At 36.0% G+C, this 24,038-nt stretch overlaps 1 protein-coding gene across 1 annotated transcript in view; it reads right to left on the bottom strand.

Moving 5' to 3' along the window:
- LOC145685919 (uncharacterized) overlaps window positions 1-24,038 on the bottom strand; it is a 203,004-nt gene that overhangs the window by 44,943 nt on the left and 134,023 nt on the right. Inside the window, exons 11-12 of the mRNA XM_081758687.1 lie at window positions 21,010-21,097; window positions 11,520-11,814 (exon numbers count right to left, since the gene is read on the bottom strand). Coding sequence (XP_081614813.1) covers window positions 11,520-11,814; window positions 21,010-21,097 — 383 coding nt within the window. The remainder of the gene's footprint in view (window positions 1-11,519; window positions 11,815-21,009; window positions 21,098-24,038) is intronic.

Genomic DNA, 24,038 nt, shown 5'->3' on the forward strand with positions numbered 1-24,038 from the left:
CTCCCGGAACCCTTCCCTATTCTGTCGCATCTTATAGCCCTTTAGTTGGGTATGTTTATTAATGAGTCGGGTAAGGTAAGTTTCAGCCAAGATTCAGAAACCAGCAAAGCATGCACACAGAGAGGGCTAAGAATGGCTGTAATTTCATCGTGGTGCTTTATGGCACTTTGTGCATTTACGTGCAGAAGCTGAAGATCATATGGTTGCTTTGCCATCTCATTTTTGAGGATTTCGCTGGTTGACTGAAGACCGGGGGTGAGGGGAGAAGGGCAGGAGAGGGAGGGAAAAGTGCGGTCATTGACACCAAGGTCGATGCCGCACAACTCCCCAAAGAAGGAAGGCCCCTGGCTCAGTGTTGTAAATCTATCTACTTTGTTACTCTGCATTATGTAATTAACGACGACAGTAATGTACACTGTTTATGAGTTTTTCTGCTTACTAATGAGGTCTTTGAATAAGCAGAACATTTTCTACCGCGTATTAGAATTGAACCTGATCTTATATGATGAAAATTAGTCACACTGAATACATTGCATTTCACATAACTTAATTGGAAAATAGCAGAAAAAATAATGTAAAAGAAATTAATTGTACTAACCCTGCTTTTGCTTTTGAAACTGTGAGGAGACGCTGAGGACCAATGCATTGTTACAGACACAAACACAAACGTACACTGGAAGAACACTAACAACACTATAATATGTAGGAGAGAAGTAAGAAAAAAACACGAAACACTAAACACGTGAATAACTATTAATTCAACTTTGCAGTATTTTCGAAATATATCCTTCATATTGACACACACACACACACACACACACACACCATGTGCTAATATGTGCTTCATTTTGGAAGTAAAGAAAGCAACTCACGCTCGTTTGTCACAGATTTTTTTCACGGCCGATGAGGATCACAATTTTTCCGCCGTTTGTCGACACATTTCGTACTCCAAATGCATCCTTGGCGCGTCGTAGAAGGTCCAGACGTTTTGAGGTAAGGGATTCGGTAAGGAGAAAGCCACTGCCTTTCAATAGTTTTTTTACCTTCCAAACTTGGTCCCGAGATCGATAAGACACAAATTTTACAATGATGGGACGGGATCCCTTACGCACAACTTCTGCAGCACTTCGACTACGACCAAAGGAATCCAGCCTGTGGCAACGATCGATTTGGTCAACGGTGAGATTTACACCAAGCTTTTTGTTGAAAGTCTCAAGAGCAAGTGCCGTGGGATCTTCATTTGGTGTTTCAGCTACTCCGTGGAGGACCAGACACGACCTCCTGCTATATTGCTCCAGTTGATCGATGCACTCGCCTTGGTCCTTTATTTCCACTTTCAAGTCGGACACTTCTTTCCTGATTACTTATAAGTCCTCAGAGAGCTGTAGTAACTCTTTTTGAACTTGCGTAGAGATATTCGGCTCAGGATTCTGTCCCGAATTATCTCCTGTTAGTTGTTTTAGTGCAGTAGTCATTTTATCTTCGAGTTTGTTAATTGAGTCCTCGATCTGACTGCACCTTGCATTCAGTGACTTATTTGTGATGGTGGCCATTTTCCTGCAGAGGGTTGCAACACTACACTAGAAATCTTACACTATGTTCTGGCGGGGAGAAGAATGCAGAAAAATGTCAACTTATTTATGAAGCACAACGTTTAGTAATTGTTGGAAGAGGTTTTTGTGATTCATGAGCTATTTAGCTACCATTTATTATAATGTAGAAGATATTGCACAGGCTATGAAGCTGGATATTTGAATGAAGCACGGGTACTAACTTCACACTCGCCTTCTCCCTTCCGCCATCTTGTCTTTATCACAATTATTGTAACCTAGTGTTATAAATTAAGATGCTACATCTAGAACTTACCTTTTTTTGCTACAAATTATAAGTCTGGTCATCGGTGCAAATATTTAAAACTAGGTTCCTGATATGTAGTTATGGAAACCAATTCATATGCATCTATTACAATTTCACTATTTGAGCAACTTATAGCCTAGGTGATTGGTGGAAATATTTTGTTTGCTTATAATTCCAAAATTGAAGATAGAAACAAATCTACTCGTCTCAAAATTTAACCAGAATGTCTCAACATATGGACGTCTAATAGAAAAGACAGTGGGACCCTCCATTCATTCATATAATTATTTGTTACAAGTTTCCTTATTGAACTTTAAGCACAAATTCAAAATTCGCGTGTTATGCTATTAGTTTTCTACAAAAGTATAAACTGTTACATTGAGAGTATAATTTTGACAATTTTTTTTCACAGAAGGAGAAAAGCAGGATCAATCGAATTTAGAATTATATATATATATATATATATATATATATATATATATATATATATATATATATATATATATATATATATATATATATATATATATATTAAAGTCCTAGGAAAGATTTAACAATATTTATTTTTAATACCGAATTTAAGGGGTTTGCGAATGTACTTTGAAAACAGAGCATGAATGCGCTCATGTTCTATGAAGAATAACCGACATCTGTACTCGTCTATATTAGTATATTATAGACTATAGCCTCAGCAAAGTTAATAAATTAAGAAACTCCTACCCTATTTGAATTTTCGCAATCTTTTATCCATACATAAAATTATATTTACCAAACAAACTTACTGATGTATATATTCTGTTCCTATACTAAAATACCACATTCTTAATTTTGGCAACTTTCACATTATAAGAAGTGAACCTGTGTCTTTTGTATCCCCCGGTAATGACATTCCGTCGTACATGATGCGACATTGTCGCTAGTTTATGTCCGTGAGAACAAGGGAGAATAAAATGAGCCCCGCGAGGCGTCTTTGGAAGCATCCTGAGCAGCCAGAAATGCTCTGGTTCTTCTCGAATGAAAAAACCTTCATCCAGGACCAGAAGGCGAACAATAGAAATGTCGCTGGCTGTGTAAAACACCCGAGGAGGTTTCGACCCTCATGAACACTAAATTCCCAGCCTCCCTGAGGGTTCTGTGGGTCGTGAGCAGTGAGGGTGACGTGATGCCTCAACTCTAGAAAATTACGTATCACTCGACTCGAATTGAATTCGAGTCGAGTCGAATTTTGACTTGATTCGTGCTCATGCCTATTCGTATTTGTATTTTATGTTTCCACTTTAACAATTTCTACCCCTTTTTCTCCGCTTATCTGTTTCTCGATTTCTCTTTGATGTCGCTCTTTATTTATACCATATACTATTCTTATTTCTAGCTTGTGACCAGCTTCAAATTTTTATTCATTTTTTTAGGTTTTTCTTCTTACCTTGACTACATATGTGATTGATTTAATTCTCAATTTTCGCGCAGGACGGATGGAAAATATTATTATAATATTATTATTATTATTATTATTATTATTATTATTATTATTATTATTATTATTATTATTATTATTATTATTATTATTATACTATTGAACTTGCACGGTAAAATTACTGTATAATACGATATAATTTCTGTAATTTTCCTCCATTGTATGTTATTTAGTTTATTAATGGGCACTAAATTTTCTCCAGATTATCGAATAAATTAACTTCGGCATGCACTTTGGTGGAAATATCATTACAGAAAGAACATTGCCGGTTCGTTCCAAACATCAGAGCTGAACATAGCAATATTTAGCTTATGATGTTGCATGAGAAGACAATGTAGGGGTGAAGTTTTGGACTTCTGAGTAATAGAGCTAATCAATATAGCTTCAAATCCTTTTCAAGTTCTTTTTTTTCAAAGGAATCGTGAATAATCAAAGGGTGACTTCTCATACTAAATGAGCAATCCATATGAAAGCGGACGCAAGCATTTGTATCATGATAGAGACGATTTACGCATTTTAATTGGGAAAGGGCAAGGGAATTACTAGAACATTCGAAACACTTTGTGCACCTGCAGTATGCACTTTTTAATTTATCGTTCTAAGGGAAAAAACACTTCACCGTTTGTTAAACTCACTTTGGCTAGCGCAATCGGTGGAGTATGATGGTCTCTGCAATAGGCACATTTCTGAAGAGATTTGCCTATTGTAGAGACTTACATGTGTGAAATTCGTAAAAATTTCGTTTTATAGATCACCGCCCTCTGATTCATACCCCTGATTAGATATGCCTGCTTCCTTGTTTTCATTGTGTCACTTCTCTAATAAATGTCACTGGAATTTTTACCTCGATTTCACTTAACATCTCAAACAGGTAATACTCTCCCTATTACCACCTCTCACGTGCTGTATGCATTATTAAAAAATCATTCTACTTGTAGTGGATTCGAACTTACGTCCTTTGTATTTTCAATCTAGCGTCTTAGCCACTACATTCCTGCGCTCTAACTATCTAGAATATGAGAATTAAATCAATACAGAGAAAGCGGAGGAAAAAGAGCAGAAATTGTCGGAGTGGGAACATAAAATACAAATGCGAACGTATATTCCAACAACTAAACGTTTACCAAGCAACGATTTTGGTGTAGCGGTTAAGGCGCTAGATTACAAATCCAAAGGACGGTGGTTTGAATTGCTTCAAGGAGTATATATATTTTTTAAATAATGCATACTGCACATGAGAGGTGGTGAAAGAGAGCGTATTATCCGTTTAATATGTTAAGTGAAAAAGAGTTAAAAAAATTGGGTGAAATTTATTAGAGGAGTGAAACAATGAAAACGAGGAAGCAGGTATATTTATTCAGGGGTATGTATCAGAAGGAAGTTATCGCAAAAACTGGACATTTTCCCCACATGTGTGTCTCTACGATAGGCAAATTTCTTCAGAAATTTGCGTATTGCAGAGACAATCTTGCCATAAATGCCGTAAAATTTCTATGCAATTATGCCCTTTTGCCTACCACCACCTCTGAGACGGAAAGAGAGAGAGAGAGAGAGAGAGAGAGAGAGAGAGAGAAAGAGTGAGATGTTCCCGGAACTGAGTATGAGCTGCTTCTATTCAAATCAACGGGATGACAAATAGACGCTTATATAATGAAAATGCGGAATGCAAACAACAATAAAACATCAAAGTGATAATTGCAAGCATTATCACCTAAGGTTCCGGAACCGTGACGGTAAATGAAACATGATCCGATGACGGACGTAGAGAAATAATTTGATAATGAAATGAAAACAGAACTTCAGAAAAGAAATTATTATGATGCAGTAAACACATGATTGCCTGTTTCTTCTCCTCATGTTAAATTGTCTCATTTTAGGGATGCGAGACGAAGCCTGTGTCTCGTCTCGTGGCTCTCCCGGTGTCAACTCGTGTTTCCGAAACGAGACAAATTGTTATCTCTTCTCCTTTCGTCTTATTTTCTTTCGCAAACCTCATAATAATGGAAATAAAATTGGAAACCATGCGACTTCGAAATGTAACGAAGTCTACAAGATAGAATTGATAATCGGAAAATCGGAAAACGAGACGAGACAGACGCTTTGCCTCCTCTCGTCTCGGATTTAACAAAGCCTATATTGTCTCGCCCATGCTGAATTGGAAACATCTCACCAGAGTTGAAGTCAGTTGTGTGTCAAGTGAGACATGTGGGTCAAGATGTGTAATTCGGTTGGTGGGTCGTGGGTCAACATGATGTGACTCACTGCAACTCACCACCCACCGTGACCCACCATAAACCAGCGATCCACAATAACCTACAGACTCACTACGACCCAGCGACACACTCTGCTTAGTGCATTTTATATAGCATCCTCTGAACAGTGGTGAATTTATCGACCTTTTACTTTTAGGGTCTCTAATTACTTTTTTTTCTTTTCTTGGCATTTGTTTGTATTTAAATATCTTTCGCGAGGTAGTAGTGCCCTTTTAAAGTGATAATATTACAAACTGGAAGAGCGCAATAGACACAAATAACCTAGAAAATGCGTCTTAAAGTTTCTACTCACCGTATATACGTTACGACGCCTAAAATTTCCACGTGACAGTGTGGCAGAGTATGGAGCATTCACGATTCACGCCTAAAGTGTCCCGAGTTCGATTCTCGCTCGAGTCAACTTGATTTTGCTTTTACCAATAAAGTAGTCATTTATAACTACAAGTAAAATATTAATTCACATTAATTCATCATATATAATTCATGAAACATTAGGAATTTTTAATCCGTTGTAAAACTTTTCAATGTTTCATAACCTATTTCGTAACGTCGTTAAGCGCAAAATGTGCACATTGCAACGGGGATAATTCGGAAATCCCCTTTGCTATAGCATACATCCAGTATTCCCAAGCAGATTTTCCCCTCATCCCCCTTGCAATTCCCACTCAGTCCACAGATATACACACGAAACTTCGGACACAACGATTGTGGTAACCGTATTACAGCTAAGGATATCTATATATTTATGAAATAGATTATACTTTGTATCTAGTTCATATAAAACATTGAAATTTTTTACAACTGATTTGAAAATACGTATCGTTTAGAATATATGAATATATGATAAATTAATATTTTACTTGTAGTTGTAAATTACTACTTTATTGGTAAAAAGCAAAACCAAGTTGACTCGAGCGAGAATCGAACGATATTTTTGCTTGTTAGATATACTCATCTCAGGTAAGTAAATACAAACAAATGCAAAAGAAGAAGAAGAAGAAGAAAATGGAGATCCTAAAAGTAAAATGTAGACAAAATTCACCACTGTTCAGAGGGTGGTATATACAATGCACTAAAAAGAGTGTGTCGGTGGGTCGTAGTGGGTATATAGGTTATGGTGGGTCACGGTGGATGGTGGGTTGCAGTGGGTCACATCCTGTTGAGCCACGGCCCACGATCTACTTGATCCTTGGTGAGAGGCTTCCAATTCAGCATGGGCGGGACAATGTAGGCTTTGTAAAATCCGAGACAAGACGTGACAGATCCTTTTCTAGACTTGTCGCGTTTTAAATGTCTTAAAAGCATTCCATAGCCCTCTCTTGTCCGATTATCAATTCTAACTTGTAAACTTCGTTACATTTCGTAGCCGCAGGGCTTCCTTTTCTACTTCTGTTATTATGAGGTTCACGCATTTCGGAAACACGAGATGACACCGGGATAGCCACGAGACCAGTGGCAAATCTAGAAGGTAAAAACTGGAGGATGCTTGAATTTAGACTATGATTAGCGTATCATGACCTTACTATATACTTTAAAAACTATATATATAATAGCTTAAATTATTTTCGTCAATCGGGAACTGAGGGGCCTAGGCCACCCGGCTCCGAGCTTGATCCTCCATTGCACAAGACGAGACAAAGACCTTTTCTCGCCTCTCTAAAACGAGAAATTATCACATGACGAGACGTAACAGGCAACCATGTTGTGTCTAGCGCTTCATAATCATTTTTTTTATAAAGTTCTGTTTTCATCTCATCATCAAATTATTTCTCGAAATCCGATCTCGGATCATCCTTTCATTGACCGCCATTGTTTCATTCACTAACTTGTGTTCATAATTGTAATTTTAAAAAAAATCATTCTATTTTCTCCGGTTTTCATTCCACGGCCAGTCTACGGTTTTCATTCTACCACTTGTGAAGTGGAATTAATGTTTGTTATGTGTCTAATTGTTTGAAACCAGTGTATATTTGGACAATCGATATTATGTGGTGTTGGCATTCATCTATTACTACTTAACTGTCTATGTATGGTATATCTATAAGCGTGGTGTACTGCGTTCCCTTTCGTAGAACAAAGTTGTTTGAAGGCTCTGGATTAAGTGTAATGGGATTGTATAATGGTCTAGGCATGTAACGTTGTTGGGGAAATGGAAGTTAGAACTACAGCATGAAGTGTGGAAAGGGGGATCTTTTCTTTTTTCGCTTGAAATGTCTGTAATGCATTGCTTGTTCCGTTCACTGTATCGCTATTTGTCCCCGCTGCTTTCTTAAGGCGTTATTCAGCGTGCCTTGGTGGCTAGCCTCTGCATAGCAAAACTCACGAGTATAATATGCATGATTCACGTGTAACGCAGTGTTGCAATAACTTCGCTTTGTCCTTAACTAATATCGTGCTTTTGCTGTCTTGAATATGAATAAAACTGGTTGTGGAAAAAAATAACTGAACACGAATCTGCTAAAAGTCTACTTATATAGTTTAATATTGTAGTCACAAAATGGTCCCTCATCCCAAAACTTGTGATTGTTTTCACATGACACATTTGAGGAAAGGGGGAGTTGTGTAAGTAATATTTTGACATTCGGGATATTAGAGGTATGTTGTTCGGATCTTGGAACCTTACGTGATAAAGCTTGCAATTATTACTTTGCTGTTTTATGGCTGTTTGATTCGCCATTCTTATTATGTAAGCGTCTATTTTTCATGTCGTTGATTTGAATGGAAGCACCACACTCTCAGTTCCGGGAGCATCTCTCCCTTTCTATTTCTTCCTGTCTCTCTCTCTCTTTGTCTCAGAGGTGATGATCGGCGAAAGGGCAAAAGTGCATAGAAATTTTACGGCATTCGTGACCTGATGGTCTCTGCAATACGCACATTTCTGAAGAAATTTTCCTATCATCGAGACTCGTATGGGCGAAATTCGGGAAAATTTCCAGTTTTTCCGATCACCACCCTCTGATACAACCCCTGATTAAATATATGCTTCCTGATTTTCATTGTTTCACTTCCCTAATAAATATCACCGAAATTTAAAGTCATATAATATATTAAACGGGTAATACGCTCACTTTTACCGCCTTTCATGTGCTGTATGCATTATTTGAAAAAAAATATATATATACTACTTGGAGCAGATTCGAACCCTCGTTCTTTGGATTTGTAATCTAGCGCCTTAACCACTACACCGAGATCGTTAGTTGTTGACATATTTGTTTGTATTTGTATTTTATGTTCCCACTTCGACAATGTTTACTCTTCTTTCTCCGTTTAGCGGCTGTTTCTGGCTTTCTCTTTCGGTGTCGCCCTTTATTTACACTATGCACTATTCGTATTCACAGCTTGTGCCCGTCTGCAATGTCTTATTCAGATTAGACTCTTCTTCTTGCTCCTCAGTAAACGTTAGATTGATTTAATTCTCATACTCTCCATAGAGCGCAGGAATGCCAGACTCAAAAAACATGTGTACATTTACTTTCCGGACGGACTGTACATAATAATAACATCTTCCCTCTCTGCTCCTTTTTCCGCAGATGTTATTTTGTTCTCAAATAGCTGCCGCACCGTTTATTTGAAGATATCACATAATCACTGTAAAATTAACTGTATTTTAATTTCGCAGTAATTAGCCCTTTTTAAGACACTCTCATCGACAATGCCATTCTGACAACATTTTTGAAAAATTGCTTAAAAATTGTGTGTTTTTTCTCATTGAATGGATGCACTATACATCTAATTTTTTGTCTAATAAAACCTGATTGATTATATAATTCATTGAAGATTTCAGCACGTAGCTTTAGAAATGAGACAAATGAGGATTAGAGGCTAACTAAAAAGATAATAGGCCAAAAAAGATAACAACAGGGATAAATTGTCCTACAAGAGTGACAATGTGCTTAAAAATTATACATAGTATGTCCCAAAAGTAACGAAACTTTTTCTTTACAGGTAATCAATGGTTTGATTCTTAAAACAACATATCATAAAAGCTGGATATCTACTTAACAAAACAAGACCACAATCATGAAAACCGATTAACGGAGTGTCAAGTTATAGCAAGAATCGTGACTGTATTTGATATCACCTCGTCACAAGAAACATAATGGAGCAAAGAGCCAGTATTAAATTTTGTTTCTAGCTAGATAAAACATATACACAAATATCGTAAACAATGAACCTAATGTATGGTGATGAGTGTTTGTCTCGTACACGTGTGTTGGAGTGGTATACGCGATTCCGGGACGGTCATGAGTCCTTGGACGACGGCCCAAAGAAAGGCAGACCAAAAACAAAACTCACCATGAGTTGATGGAACAAATGCGTTAAACGATCGCCCACAATGGGAATTCCACAGTCAGATGCATGGCGGAGGAATAAAATATGACGAATGACATGATTCACAACATTTTGAGAAAGGATTTAAAGAAACTGAAAGACTCTCCTCGATTTGTTATGCTCACGTTAACTAATGACCAAAAACTTCCTCACGTTGACACTGCAAGGACCTGTTTAAAACCACCAGACGGAACAGAGCATTCATGGAATCGATTATATCTGGTGATGACACTTGGTGCTTCAAGTTAGACTCGGAGACACAAAGCCAAAGGGCTACATGGAAGTTCCCAGATTGTCTCCGAAAGGGAAAAAATTGAGTTTTCTAAAGTCACATGAGAAGACAATCTTGATTTCTTTCTGCGAATCTAAAGGTATTTTAGTTCGGGAATTCGTTCCACAAGATAAATTGTTAATAGCGTACATTATCTGAGTGTTATGGAGTATTGGTAGAAGCAAATTGTTTGCATGAGGCCCGAATACCGAGCACCTGCTAGTTTGTCTTTATGGTACAGCAATGCACTATAATACAGATCCGTTGCAATTCGTAACTTTTTGGCTAAAACAGAAATATGTGTGCTTCAACATCCTTCGTATTCGCCTGCTTTATGGCCCTGTGCCTACTGCCTATTCCCAAGATTAAAATTGGTCATGAAAGAAATATTTTGTGATACTGTTACACACGTTTAGTCTGCCATGACGAAGGTCATTGAGGCGATTCCGAAAAAAGGACACTAAGAACACTATGCTAGCATTCGTTGAACATGCTCACCGTTGCATTGATGCTCAAGAGATGCAATTTGAACAAAAGGAACCACAGTTGGTAAAGTGCCTAATTCGTTTTGTTTAATTTTAAAAAGTTCCGAATGCTATACATGTGTATGTATTCCCATTTACAGAGCAACTTTCTTGCTCTGATAGAAATAAGTACATACCTTGGACCGCTAACACTTACTATAATTCTTGGATAACATTGGAATAAAAAATGATTACGTGTAACAGCGCCGCTACTCTATACCATAATTTGATCGCAGTTTCAATGGTATAAACTGTACGAAATACATATTACATTCATGGCACATGCAACTAATTGTGAAGCAGTCCTCAGTAAGAATCTAAAAATTACCACAAGAGTAAACGAATTCAATTCGACTGAAATGATGAAAATGGAAGAATGCAGCAAACAATACAAAACATGTATCCGACATTACCAAGAGGTGGATGGTCCTGCAAAATGTAGACATATTAAGATACAAATATATTATTTACCCTGCAATGGTTAACAGATCTAACCCTCACAAGGTTACAAATTTCCAGTAGTGCAATGGTTTGTCATGTGCTGTTTAATCAATAAGAATGTATATTTGACGATAATATTGGACAACTTTAGTTGCCGGCTATAGAACTGCTTATCATGCTTCTGAGCTGAAAACTATCTTGACGTTGATATGTATAATTTGTGTCACTTAAATTCATTTTCGTGTTAATTAAGAATATGTACTTTCGATTCAATGTAATTACTTTAAGTACCAAGAATCGATTGTTTTCAGGTAGATGATACGCATAAATACTAGCATAAATAATACCTTTGTTATTTCCAACTATAGTATCAGTGCAATTGCACAGTTCCATAGCTTTTTCAATTTTGCATTGCCACAAACAAGCTGTATAGCTGTAGTGCTCAAAGATCCACAGCCCTTCAGTTTCGTCTGGGAATCTGCATCTTCTTGACTCCAGGCTAATATGGCTTATGGAGTCGTCTGCTAATTCCTCGGTTACAAGTGTTTCAAGCTCCATGTACCGAGGTGTAAAAAGTAAAGGGACTCCTGGTGAATGGGCTTCCTGAGTTGGCACTCCATACACATCAAGTGAAAGTATTATCTATATAACATAAACAATAACAGAGTAATTAAGTAAGAATAAACAGTTATTAATAGTATCATAAAATAAACACAATGCAAATGATTATTTACTATAATTATTTAGTTCCTTTGAAAACGAAGGTTGACTATTCCCATGGAATTCACACCAATGACACATAAGAAACAAACTTACTCTGTGTTCTGCTAGTATATTTCTGAAGCAAAACTATCTTCCTACACTTCTGTGGATCGATCGTAAACATTTCACCTAGTAACTCAATTTCATCGGACGTGGTGTTTATCGTTGTGTACTCCTACCTATCTATAAAGGTAACAAACAACGTTCATTCGCTTTTTGTACAAGGCTCCGTTCAATTGACCCTCACACTGTGAGTTCAATGCGAATGGAGATAAGACAAAGGTCAGTTGTTGGTGTGGGTATATCCAACATAATACCTCGATGTGGTAGTTCAGTTATGCCATGAACTTGCATAAGGACCAAGTGAACATGGATCTCCACAGAGCGTCATAAGGATGTGTATGCTATACGAGTTCAAACCGGAATCAAACGCTAGTGCAGTTGGGCGAAAGATATGAAAGACAGTTGCTGAGGGTGTTGCGACTACGCGGACAGTGCAGCAGTGGTTTAACATGTTTAAGGACAGTGACGAAACACGCGAAGACGTACCACGTATCGGAAGGCTAACACTTATATAAAATGAAGATCGGCAGGCAGCAATAGAGGCGAACAGTAGCCAGACATGTGAGGAATTGGGATTACAATTTAGTGTGAGTTGAGAAACCATTCTGCAGCCCCTCCATCAACTTGGGAAGCACTATAGGTAGGGTCGATGAGTCTCACACTATTTGACTCCGCACCAGAAGGCAGCGCGAGTATACATATGTGTTTCTTTGCTGTCTCGTATGAAAAAGGAGACATTTCTGGATATGTTATTGATGTGTGGGTCATGTATAAAGCTCCACTTCGCTGCATCATTGGTTAGCATACCATAAACCGGTTGCAAAACAGCTGAAACAAGCACTGCACCAGAAAAAGGCCCTCTTTAGTGTTTGGTGGGTGGGAATTCTCGCTGTATTGTGCCACGCGAACTGGTACCAGCTAGTCAGAGCATGATTCCTTTAGCCAAATAATAGCTGATAACAGGATCTCTTCCAAACATGTTTTTTGGGGGATTACCATCCCGCTGCTCTGAGAGTGACATCAGGAAGAGACCAAAATAATTCATCTATAATGCAATAATAAATACAATAGTACCTGCAATGTATCCCCGAAATACTAAGTATGCCACGTAATATTTTTTTCTCAAAGAAACACCAGCTGATAGGTGTTGCGAATCGGATGTAACCACGAAAATTATTCACTTTCTTCGCTTCCTAACACAAGTCTAAGGATATCTTTTCGAAGATATGTTCAAGAAATTCTGCATACAGGAAAAGAACGCAAAAATGTAAGAAGTGTTTATAGCTGTTGTACCGGCGCTAACAAAATGAAAATTATTGCATTGCGTTCATGAAAAATATTACGGAATCCGCACAAAAATCTCTCGCATAAGCCGGTAAGTCACGAAACAAATTCCTTTTGGTGGGATAAGTGATGCAGATGAAAATTCACTGAGGAAGTTGTGAATTTATAATCACTGTGCCTAACATCCATCCATTATCATTTGGCTTCCATTTTATTCATTTCTGTTAAAGCCAGATGTATGAGTTGTATATGCACTAATGAAATAGAAATTATTTTGGAAATACGTTATTATGTTTACCTTAAAATTCATGTATATTTTGCATTTACAATTTGCCAGCAGCATGTCAAACTGCACGTTATCATAACTATTTATCAGCTTAATTATTGAATGTGTAGCTATAATCCTTAGAATCAGTTTGAAATGCATCACTACATTTTATGTGTAGGTCGAATTAACGTTTTAATCATGTATATTGTAATGTCACTTATAAATAAATTGAGCAAATGCAAATAATAATGAAGAATTATAGGACGAAAATAATGTACAGGGTGTCCCATTTAAAAACGCAAGCTGCTATTAGTTATAGGCTAACTTTTGAACGAAATGAGGTAAACGTATAAATTATCGACCAATTTGTAATCTTTAAACATAAAATCAGCTAATAATGTCCACATGTGTACATGCAGTGTTGCCAAATGTAAGTGAAAGTGTAAACAATATTCAAAAAACACAGTAAATAATATGTCACACATGTGCATGGAAGTGCAGGGATTTGGGGGCTAGATCGGTAGTTATCGTAGTTATCGAAGAAGAACGGTTCATTTTCACCAACACTTTGTCAAGAATTATACCGTTAATTGCATACTCGCGAAAACCCGGTTTTTGAAGTTTTACGCTACGCACTTGCGACACTGCCTGTGTTGAAGTGCAACAGCATGTGAGTTTAGGTACTGTTTATCACATGGAATCATTGAAAACACTAAACAAAGCCATTGAAAAAATAGAAAAATAGCGTAACTTACATGCCCCTGCCTCCCTGTAAGAATAGGCTAAATATAAGCAAATTGAGAAGTAAACAGGCAGTGTGCTGCTCATCGTCTTACTTGGTGTGGTGTGTTTGTGTTGTATCGTATTGAGAGGTTTGTTTGTTACCATGAAGAACTGCACTGAGGAGAGGGTGTTTATTGTTGATTTTTTTTAATCAAGGTCGTGTGCTAATGTGATTCCATTGTTTCAAGAAAGGTTTCCAAATAGCGGTGTGCCGGAAATATCAACAATTTAGTGATTAGTAACAAACTATCGACTACTCAGCAAAACATGATCTGTACGTGATAAACAATGCAACAGCAAACCGCATATTCCTACAGAAAAAATGATTCAGAACATTGAGCATCGCATTTCTCAATCACTTAAAAAACAGTTCGTAAACTTGCTGCACAAGCAAGTTTACGAATAACAACAGCATACAAAGCCTTAAGAAGCTGCACCTACATGAATTTAAGATAGGGGATGTGCAAGAATTGAACCAGATAGACAAGTTCACATGTATTAGATACTGTCGTTGATTTAAAGCATTCATCAAAAAAATAAGGAATGGATGTTTTGGACAAATTTTTCTTTAGTGATGAAGCATGATTCCATTTAAACTGGTATGTGAATATCCAAACTTATCGCCCAAGTCAAGTGATTATCCCCATGTGTTACACGAGCAACCACTTCATCCAGAGAAGATAGGCGTGGGTGTTAAATGTTATGACCTCGAAAAATTGGGTCAATATACGGTACCTATATCTGGACATAATCACCCAATTTATTTCCATTCTTGAACCTGATACAGGCGATTGTTGGTTATAACAAGATAGGGCTACATGTCCCACATCAAACGAAACTCTGTATATCTTGACGGAACTTTTCGATGCACAGTAATAAATTAACATTTGTGGCCCAGACTGCACCTCCAGACTTTATTCTTATGGAGATTTTAAAAACAAATCGTGTATACAAATAACAGAATTACTGTACACTACCTGAAAACCAACATTCGCAAAGCCATTGAGGAAATGAACCTGTCAACTGCCCGTGAAGTTGCTTCCAACATGATAAGACTTGCGAATCTTTGTTTCAACGAGAATGGCGGGCATTTTCAACATCTATTGTGAAGTTACATTTCCGTTCCTTTCACATAGGGTTGCAGGGTGCATGAAGTTAGGCTATTTTCATACGTTTTCCCTGTTTTTGTTTAGTGCTTTCAATGATTCGATATGATAAACAGTACCTAAACACACATGAACTTAAGCACACTAAGTGTTGATAGCGCGTAATGTAAAACTTCAAAAAACACCTTTCAGCGGGTACTCCATTAATGACAGAATTCTGGACAAAATGCTGGTGAAAATGAACCGTTCTTCTTCGAGGACGATTACTACCGATCTAGCCAAGGAATTGGCGATGTAATTTGTGGACTGCATGTCCATGCATAAGTGTGACATGCGATTTACCAATTTTAGTAAATATTGTCACACTTTGACTTACATTTGGCAAAACTGCATGTATACACGCAAACTTCATTAGGTGCTTTTATGTTTATGAGTATCTACATGGATGAAGCTAAAAATCGGCGTATCATTTGCACGTTTATCTCATTCCGTGCGAAAGTTAGCGTATACCTAATTTCGACTTGTGTTTTAAATGGGAGACCCTGTACTACCCACAAACTCATGCACAACAATGTGTGATACGCTTAACTTATTGTAATATAGTGTTGATGGGATTCAGTAATTATTATTCCTATTTTTTTGTTTTCAACATAAAATTTATGTTAGGATAGGTAGGTTGGTATTCTAAGCTCAGCAAAGTGTAACATTGGTGGTCTCCTATGATACCATACTTCACCAAACGTAAATAAAATGTGTGGAATGTATATTAATATTACAATATTCATAGGTTAAAGTGTACTTTCATATACGCTGTAACTAGGTCGTAGTTAGGGAATGTCTTAAAATGCTTAATAGGGCTTCATTCAGAAGTGGACTGCCTTAACGAAATGAAAATTTGAGTTTTAGTTTGCGTTACTTGCCATGCATTTATAATTATTCATTGCATTATTTGCGTTCTTCTTCGAGTGGCAAAAGTTTGCGAAACTATTTTGAAATTTGGCTTATAGACTGTAATTTGTTATGATATCAATAGTTTTCAATGTTCGTATCTAATGTCTATATGGACCCTTATGTACAAAGTTTAGTCTTTGCGACTGTTCAGATTTTTTTTTCAATTTATTATTAAAGTTGTACCCGGGCACTCATATCCCATAATGATTTGCGTCAGCGCAAAGCTAAACTCAACGTTTTTGGTTTGCGATAATAAGCACAGCAATTGCAATTGCCTTTTGCATGCCTTCTATTACGTTTCGCTCCGCATTATTTGCGAAAGCTGGTATCGTATTTGGTTCCTAGATTTCACTTACCCACCCGCTTTTAATCCAGAGTTCATTTTTTTCACATACACACTCACGACTGTTCAAAATACGGAAAAGTAATGTAGATAAAAGTAGGGAGGAGCAATCTGCGTGTCTAGTGGGTGAATACGTAATATGAACATTTACCGTTAACACATGGCTTATTGCCAGTTGAAAACAACTATAAGGTGTACTCATTTCCGTAAATTGCACGAAGACAAACGTTGAACCATCAGACAAACCTTCATCCTGTCGAAGTGTTTAACCAACCAGATAAATGTTAATCATGCAGGAGAGTTAAACATTCAACAAACGAGACAAACTTGCATTCTGCAAAAGACTAAAATATCTACTTCCACAAAGTGGATATACCGATTTTCATCTATGTTTTGGATGCAGCTCAGCTCCATCCATTTCTAGATGAACATTAAGAGTAATGGTAATGACTGACAGAATGGATTTCCAACCAAGTGAAGCATTCTGATAGTGGTTCTTAAAGCAGACCACTACCATCATCGAGTTTCAGACATCAGTGCTGTTAAAAGGCGAGGCCACGTTTGCAAGAAATGGTTTCGCTAACATGCATAACACAAAGACGTGGGCAAATGCACATCGCAATGCCCGGTTGCCACTCATCATCAACACGAAATTCAAATCAATATGTTGTTTGGTAATTGTCATGATCAAGTCATCAGCCCATAATACTATCCGAATACGGGGTGGAGCACAGTCTTTGACCACCGTGCAGTATATACTGCCCGAATTACAGGAAAATGTTCTAGCGATTCACCGCAACTCGTGGTATATGTACATGTATCATTAATCTCCCTCGCACTTCAATGTAAATTTCCGGCGGTGCTTGAAAATCAAATTCTCAAGAAATTGGATCAGCCGTGGCGATTCAGTGCATTATCCTCTCCGTTTCCCGAACCTGAATCCACTGGATATTTATCTACCTGAATTCATTAAAAGTGTCATTACTACTGTTAAATATGTCGACAACTTGAAACAGTGTACCCATAACACCTGTGCTAGTGTTCGGCATGACTCAGCAGTCTTAAAAAGGGTTTGCCAGTATATGATCTTGTCTTGTTATGTATGTCCCTGTCCCTGGCATCACTTTCAGCATCTCCTGGGTATGAATGATGAACGTACGTTTGTGTCTCTGCACACTTTGATATCTGTCGCTTCGAAGTTGCTGTTTCCATGCTTCTGGTCTTCGCTAACTTGGACAATATAGTCAATATGCTAAGTGCTAAAAAATACTTTTTATGAGTATCCCGAAATCATATATCACTTCCAGACGTTTGTTATATTAATTTGTATTCTGTTTTTATATATTCTGTGAATATATGTATTCTATGAATATAGTTCTAAAAAATCACCATTAACTCCGTAGTCAAACGTCTGAGATGACCGTACTCCTTGGTTAGTATGCACTCAAAAACAAGTAATACATTTTTAATATGAAAAAAAGTTGAAATACCTCAGCTATAATAATTTGCTACAAGCTGATTTGGTAACGACAACCTTTTCTCTTACATACACATTAGTGATGTAAGGTATCCATGCCACAAGTTTTGTCTTACTCTGTTTATCTTAGTTCACTGTGTGAAACAGGGAAGCAAATATACAATATCCATTACCAATAATACACTGCTTCTGAGAAGATTAAAATATAAACGTAACATAAGTTGTTTACTTCGTATTTTGTAGATCTTACAAACGTAAACCTCTTAAAGGTATATTACCATTTTAAAAGAAATGCAAATGAATGAGATTCAATTCTTTGCGAAGATTCTTTAAATGTGTGTAGCTTTCGACTCTAATCTTTCTCCCAAGACAGATTTTTTATCGATCTTACTTTTACCATACATCAATCTCTCCCAGTCATAGCTCGTAGCTTGAAACCCAAAAGAGACTTTTTTGTTTATGTCTCTATTTGCATAATAAATATTAATTACAAAGTATATATATATATATATATATATATATATATATATATATATATATATATATATATATATATATATATATATATATATATATATGCGTTACGTTCATACCAATAAATTCAACATTTTTCAACTTTACTCCCTCCCTACCGTCTCTTATCCAACTCACTTACTAAAACTGTGAATTTCCTTTTTCCCTAGGATACACTCAATGCAGCATAAATTTGTATTTTATTATAATTTTATTGTTTTTAAATGTTATCTGAGAATGTGTTAATGCAAGGAATGCTTTATATGAAACCTAGTTACTAACATTGAACTTTAACCAAAAGTGGAGTGAAAAATGTATAAGTGTGAAGTTTGAACATAGTCAGAAAGCGTGAAACATTAACATTAGTGCCATTGAAATATACCAATGGAAGTATTAATATTAATGCTAGTGGAAAATGAATTGTAAATAGATAATTCCTCCACTTATCTCAAATCCAAAAAGGATAGATAGCCAAATTCAGCTCAAATGTATAGGAGGCTACGTAGATTCTATATGTAAGGTAAATTGTACTAACAACAAGCAACAATATTCAATACAATAATATTCATTCAACACAGCAATAAAGCTTTCAGAGATCTCAAATATGCCGTCCAAACGTTTAACTATTGCGGGTATATGTACTGATATCTATTATTGAAATAATTAACAAAAAGTACTATTGATATTATTGATAAGAAACGAAGTATACCTTTAAAAAAAAGCTATTCTTTGTTTAAACTTTCTTAACAGTAAACATATTAAACACGTATTAATAAAGGTTAGGTAAATATATGTGGTTCTAAAGGGGCTGGTTATGATTCTCAGATGAGAACAATGTCAATATCATGGTTATTTTTTTGTATATTTGTAAAAGATGTTTTCAAAAATTTACTGGTAGCAATGTTAATCACGAAACTATCGAAGATTTGTACGTAAAAATAAAAAAGATATGAATGACAATAGTTAAAGGTAAAAGCTGAAACAATAGAAACAAAAAAACATAAATCAAAGAAATATTTAACGTTGATAGCAGTCTTTAAGATAGCAGCAATTTTGTAGTCTGGTCTTAAGAGTTTCTAGGACAACACTGATAAAATCAAAACTGTTCTAAAAATTAAAGGTTTTTTCTCAATTACAAAAACTCAGTTAAGCATAAAAATGAAATATTTAAGAAAGGATTGTTAATAAATTTCTCTCGAAACTTATCCTTAAATATAATCATATAATGATAAACAAAAGCATGAATGATTAGGTAAGAAGTCTATATACAAAATATTACGATGGATTACGAAAAAAGAAAAGCATTACAGTATTTAAATGTTACAATTAAAACATTACCTTTGTTTGTTAGTTACTCTATATGCATGTATGTGCGGTTTTGTATAATACTGTAATATTAGATACGTCCTTTCAGTTAAATTCAAAAAATAATTATACAATTTTGTTAATTTTTTCTGCTCAAAAATAATGGTAGTCATAGATGCCCTGAAACGTTATATTTCTATATAAGTCGCCTTAAAAATAGTGGTCCTTAGAGACGGTTATTCATCTCATTTGACTCATTGCTTTTGCCAATTTGAAATTCCGTTTGTTACAGCTTTGCTCAACAAACCAAACAAATAACTCCAAGCAATTTGGCCTTCCTTCACGATAGACGGAATTTAATAAACACTAATTAATATTTCAGCCTTCCGGTATCAAAACGGCTGTTGTCCATTTACAGCAAATCCAAGGAAAGTAAAAAATGTTGAATCTGCTTGTTTTCTAGAACTGCAAATACTTCAGTGTGTTCATGTAAAACTCATGAGCATCCTCAAATATTTCCAGTTCAAAAAAATGCATCGAGTCTACATTTTTTGGTCACTTTTCCGGGATTTGATATAAATGACAAGGGTCGCTTTGGAACTAGACGACAACCAATCATATAGTGTGTACAATATATCTTATTGCGACAATGTAATAGTTGCGGCAATGTTGTTAATTATCCAGATCGATATTTATTTAGTGGTGTCATATCTGCATATGCGTAGAAGATATTTCAGAACGAAATGTTTCAGGTGACAATAGCAAATTGACAGATTCGAACGAAGTGGAATGACATTTTTTTAAAAAAAAAATTGTTAGTAACTTTTACTCTAGGATGCTTCGAAAGCAATAAAGCTATGTGTAAAATAAAGAATATTATTTTATACAGCATGTGATAGCTATTTTAAAGTTTTGCTTTTAAGATGTCCTTAAAATAAGCTCATAATGCTTACAGATATGAATTTAACATAAAAAACTATACCTGCATTTGTGTAGGTAACACAAGAATCGAGAGAGTCAGATCGATGTTTGAATCTTCGTTCCCTACAACACCTGGTACGATAGTCTCTCTGAATAATAGGATAATAATAAAAAATAATAAAGAAAGTAATTTTATTAATAGAACCAATAACAAAATTTTTATAAAGACAAATATAGTAAGTATAAATTATATTAAAATAGTTACATATAACTTTATTTTATCCTTAAAGACGATTTGTATTATACCCTTGCTCTAGAAACGTTTGCCAGTGTTAGATAATCCTCCTCTCGTTTGTATGTTACACTAGAAATTAAAGGCATCAGAGCAGCGAATCTCAATCACAAACAAATGTAGAGAGAGAAAGAGAGAGAGGGCGGGGGAGATATAATTTTACGGGAAAGTTTTCTCTTTTCTTTTGTAAACGAAACCAGTTCTTACAAGGGAAGTTTGAATGAGCTCATATCGAAACCTACCGTAAAATTTCACTCAGGGGAAGGAAGTCCCACAAAAAGACCACACACAAAAAGCAGCGGCGTTTTCAAAGTGGAATTAACCAAAATGGCAGATTGAAGTGTAGCGTATCCATGTCGAAAATTGCACAATATGTTCAGTACCACCCTTTGTAAAGGGACAGTTAGTAATTAAAAATTAATAACAACAATGTGGGTACATACCATACCTAAGGGGAAGTCGTACGGTAAGGTGAACCTTGACAGCAGCCAACTTGAAATCCGCCATCATGAAATCCGCCATCTTGAATTCAGGTCAAGTTTTGTAAATAGGAATAGGGCAATATGAGATATGATTTTGGGCTAGACTTTAAGCAGAAAAACAATGGTAGCAATACTTTTAAGATACGTGGATTTGGTAAAAAGTTACAGGCATATTTATTGTGCATATTTCCATGTGAACAATTCCCGAATGAAGCAGCTCTCCAAAAATAAATTGTCGCTGTTGAAATGTAACTCCTACTTGATAGTTCCACAATATATTTCAATGAGAAACGAAAGAAAATCAGAAATGAGACAGATCAGAGGAAAATTGCACATACAGCATTTAATATAACGATTTTGTTATTAGCGATTTTGGCTAAATTTTCGTATTATTTGTTCTATCTCTGCCCCTGTTCAACCAATTTGGACCAAATTTGTAGACTAATATCCTACAAGTGTTTATTTGAGCTCAACAACATCTGGAAGAAATTGGGAAAATATAGAGAGTGTTTCCTATATTTTTGTATTTTACAAATTGTTGGACAGCTGCTTCACACGGGAGGTGTCTACATGGAAACATACACAATAAATATGCCTGCATCTTTTTAACAAATGCGTGTATCATAAAAATATTGCTACCATTGTTTTCCTGCTTAAATTCTAGCCCAAAATCATGTATCGTACTGCCCTATTTCTATTTACAAAACTTGACATGAATTATAAGATGGCGGATTTCAAGATGGCTGCTGTCAAGGTCCACCTTACCGTACAACTTCCCCTTAGGTATGGTATGTACCCACATTGTTGTTGTTGACTTTTTATTATTAACAGGCCGTTTACAAGGGGTGGTACTGAACGTATTGTGCAATTGTCAAATATGCATATGCGACATTTCAATCTGCCATTTTGGTTAATTCCACTTCGAAAGGAGAGCTGCTTCTTTTGTGTGTGGCATTTCAGTGATACTTCCTTCTTCTGAGTGAAATTTACGGTAGGTTTCGATATGAGTTCATTCATACTTCCCTTGTTAGATTTGATTAAAGTTCGCAATTGTTACTGTTAACTGACATAATCTTTCAGAAATTTGATTTTAAATTATTAATAAAAGGCAGATGCATATCAATTAAGGGCCGACACCATTACACAAGTTTTGGCAACTCCGGTCGGACTTATGTGTCAGTATTTTGTACTGATACATTAACTTCGTGGAAAGGCTTTAAACGTATATGCCCTTGAACGTAATTTGGAGCCTAGTGTTGAAACGGAATGAGTTAACGAGAAATGTTTGGTCAAATAGCCAGTTCACAAAAAATAAACGGGTACTTCTATAGTAAAGAGACATCGACATCTTCTAATTTGAATTTTTACTAACTCAGTATTTTGTCCATTTTCAGTCCATTTTTGTACAGGCAAGAAACGCTTTTTTACACTCCGCATCAAAACAATACCGACAGCTAACGCCGTGCAGTTAGCCCATCCAATATACACCTTAACCCATAATCGCGTCATGTAGAGAGACCCCTCTTTCTCCTCCCTTCTTCCCTCCCATACTAAAATCAACTAACAACTAGACCAAAATTCTTATTTCAAAATACACATGTATTAGTTTCGATAAAATGAAATAACAAAACCGAGGTGAAACAAGATTCATAAGTTGATGTAGGCGGAAACTGAAACACACAAGCAATGAAACATTGAAACAAATAGGAGTCTATTACACAGGAATTCAGAACTGAGGCAGAGAGAGGGAGAGATTGAGATAAAAGGAGAGAAGAAGGAAACGAAAAGGGAGAACAGATAAAAATGTGGAATTCAAACGTAGTAAGAAAAAAGCCTATTATTATAAAGTTCCGTTTCCAGAAATCCAACAGTAATATAGAAAGACCTTTTTGTTTTTTCATACTTTTTAGAACTATTCAAATATATAGAGATGCTTTAAACATTCCTTAAGTCGCTTTCATGAAGGATAGCATACTCCATTTCCAGTAGAACTGTAGATCTCCGAGACACATTTAGGATAATGTCAAAAGTTTAACACACATGCTTTATTTCCGCGTGGTTTGATTGCAATTTCGGTAGTGTTCATTGAACGTACTGACCCAAAATACAGCCTAATAACCCGGTAGCTAGCATTAGTCATATCCTCTATTTCAGACTACTAATGCAAACTGAATAAAAAAAGAACGAAAAAGAAAGAGCAAGACAGCAAAAAAAGAAAATTGAATGAATGCTTTTTTACTTCTAAATTTCTATCAGACATACCGTATATCAAAAGTCCAAACTGTATCGTAATGAAAAAATAAAAATATTTAAAAG

Source organism: Thermobia domestica, chromosome 5, assembly GCF_964235325.1.
Source record: "Thermobia domestica chromosome 5, izTheDome1.hap1.1, whole genome shotgun sequence".
Classification (NCBI taxonomy): domain Eukaryota; kingdom Metazoa; phylum Arthropoda; class Insecta; order Zygentoma; family Lepismatidae; genus Thermobia; species Thermobia domestica.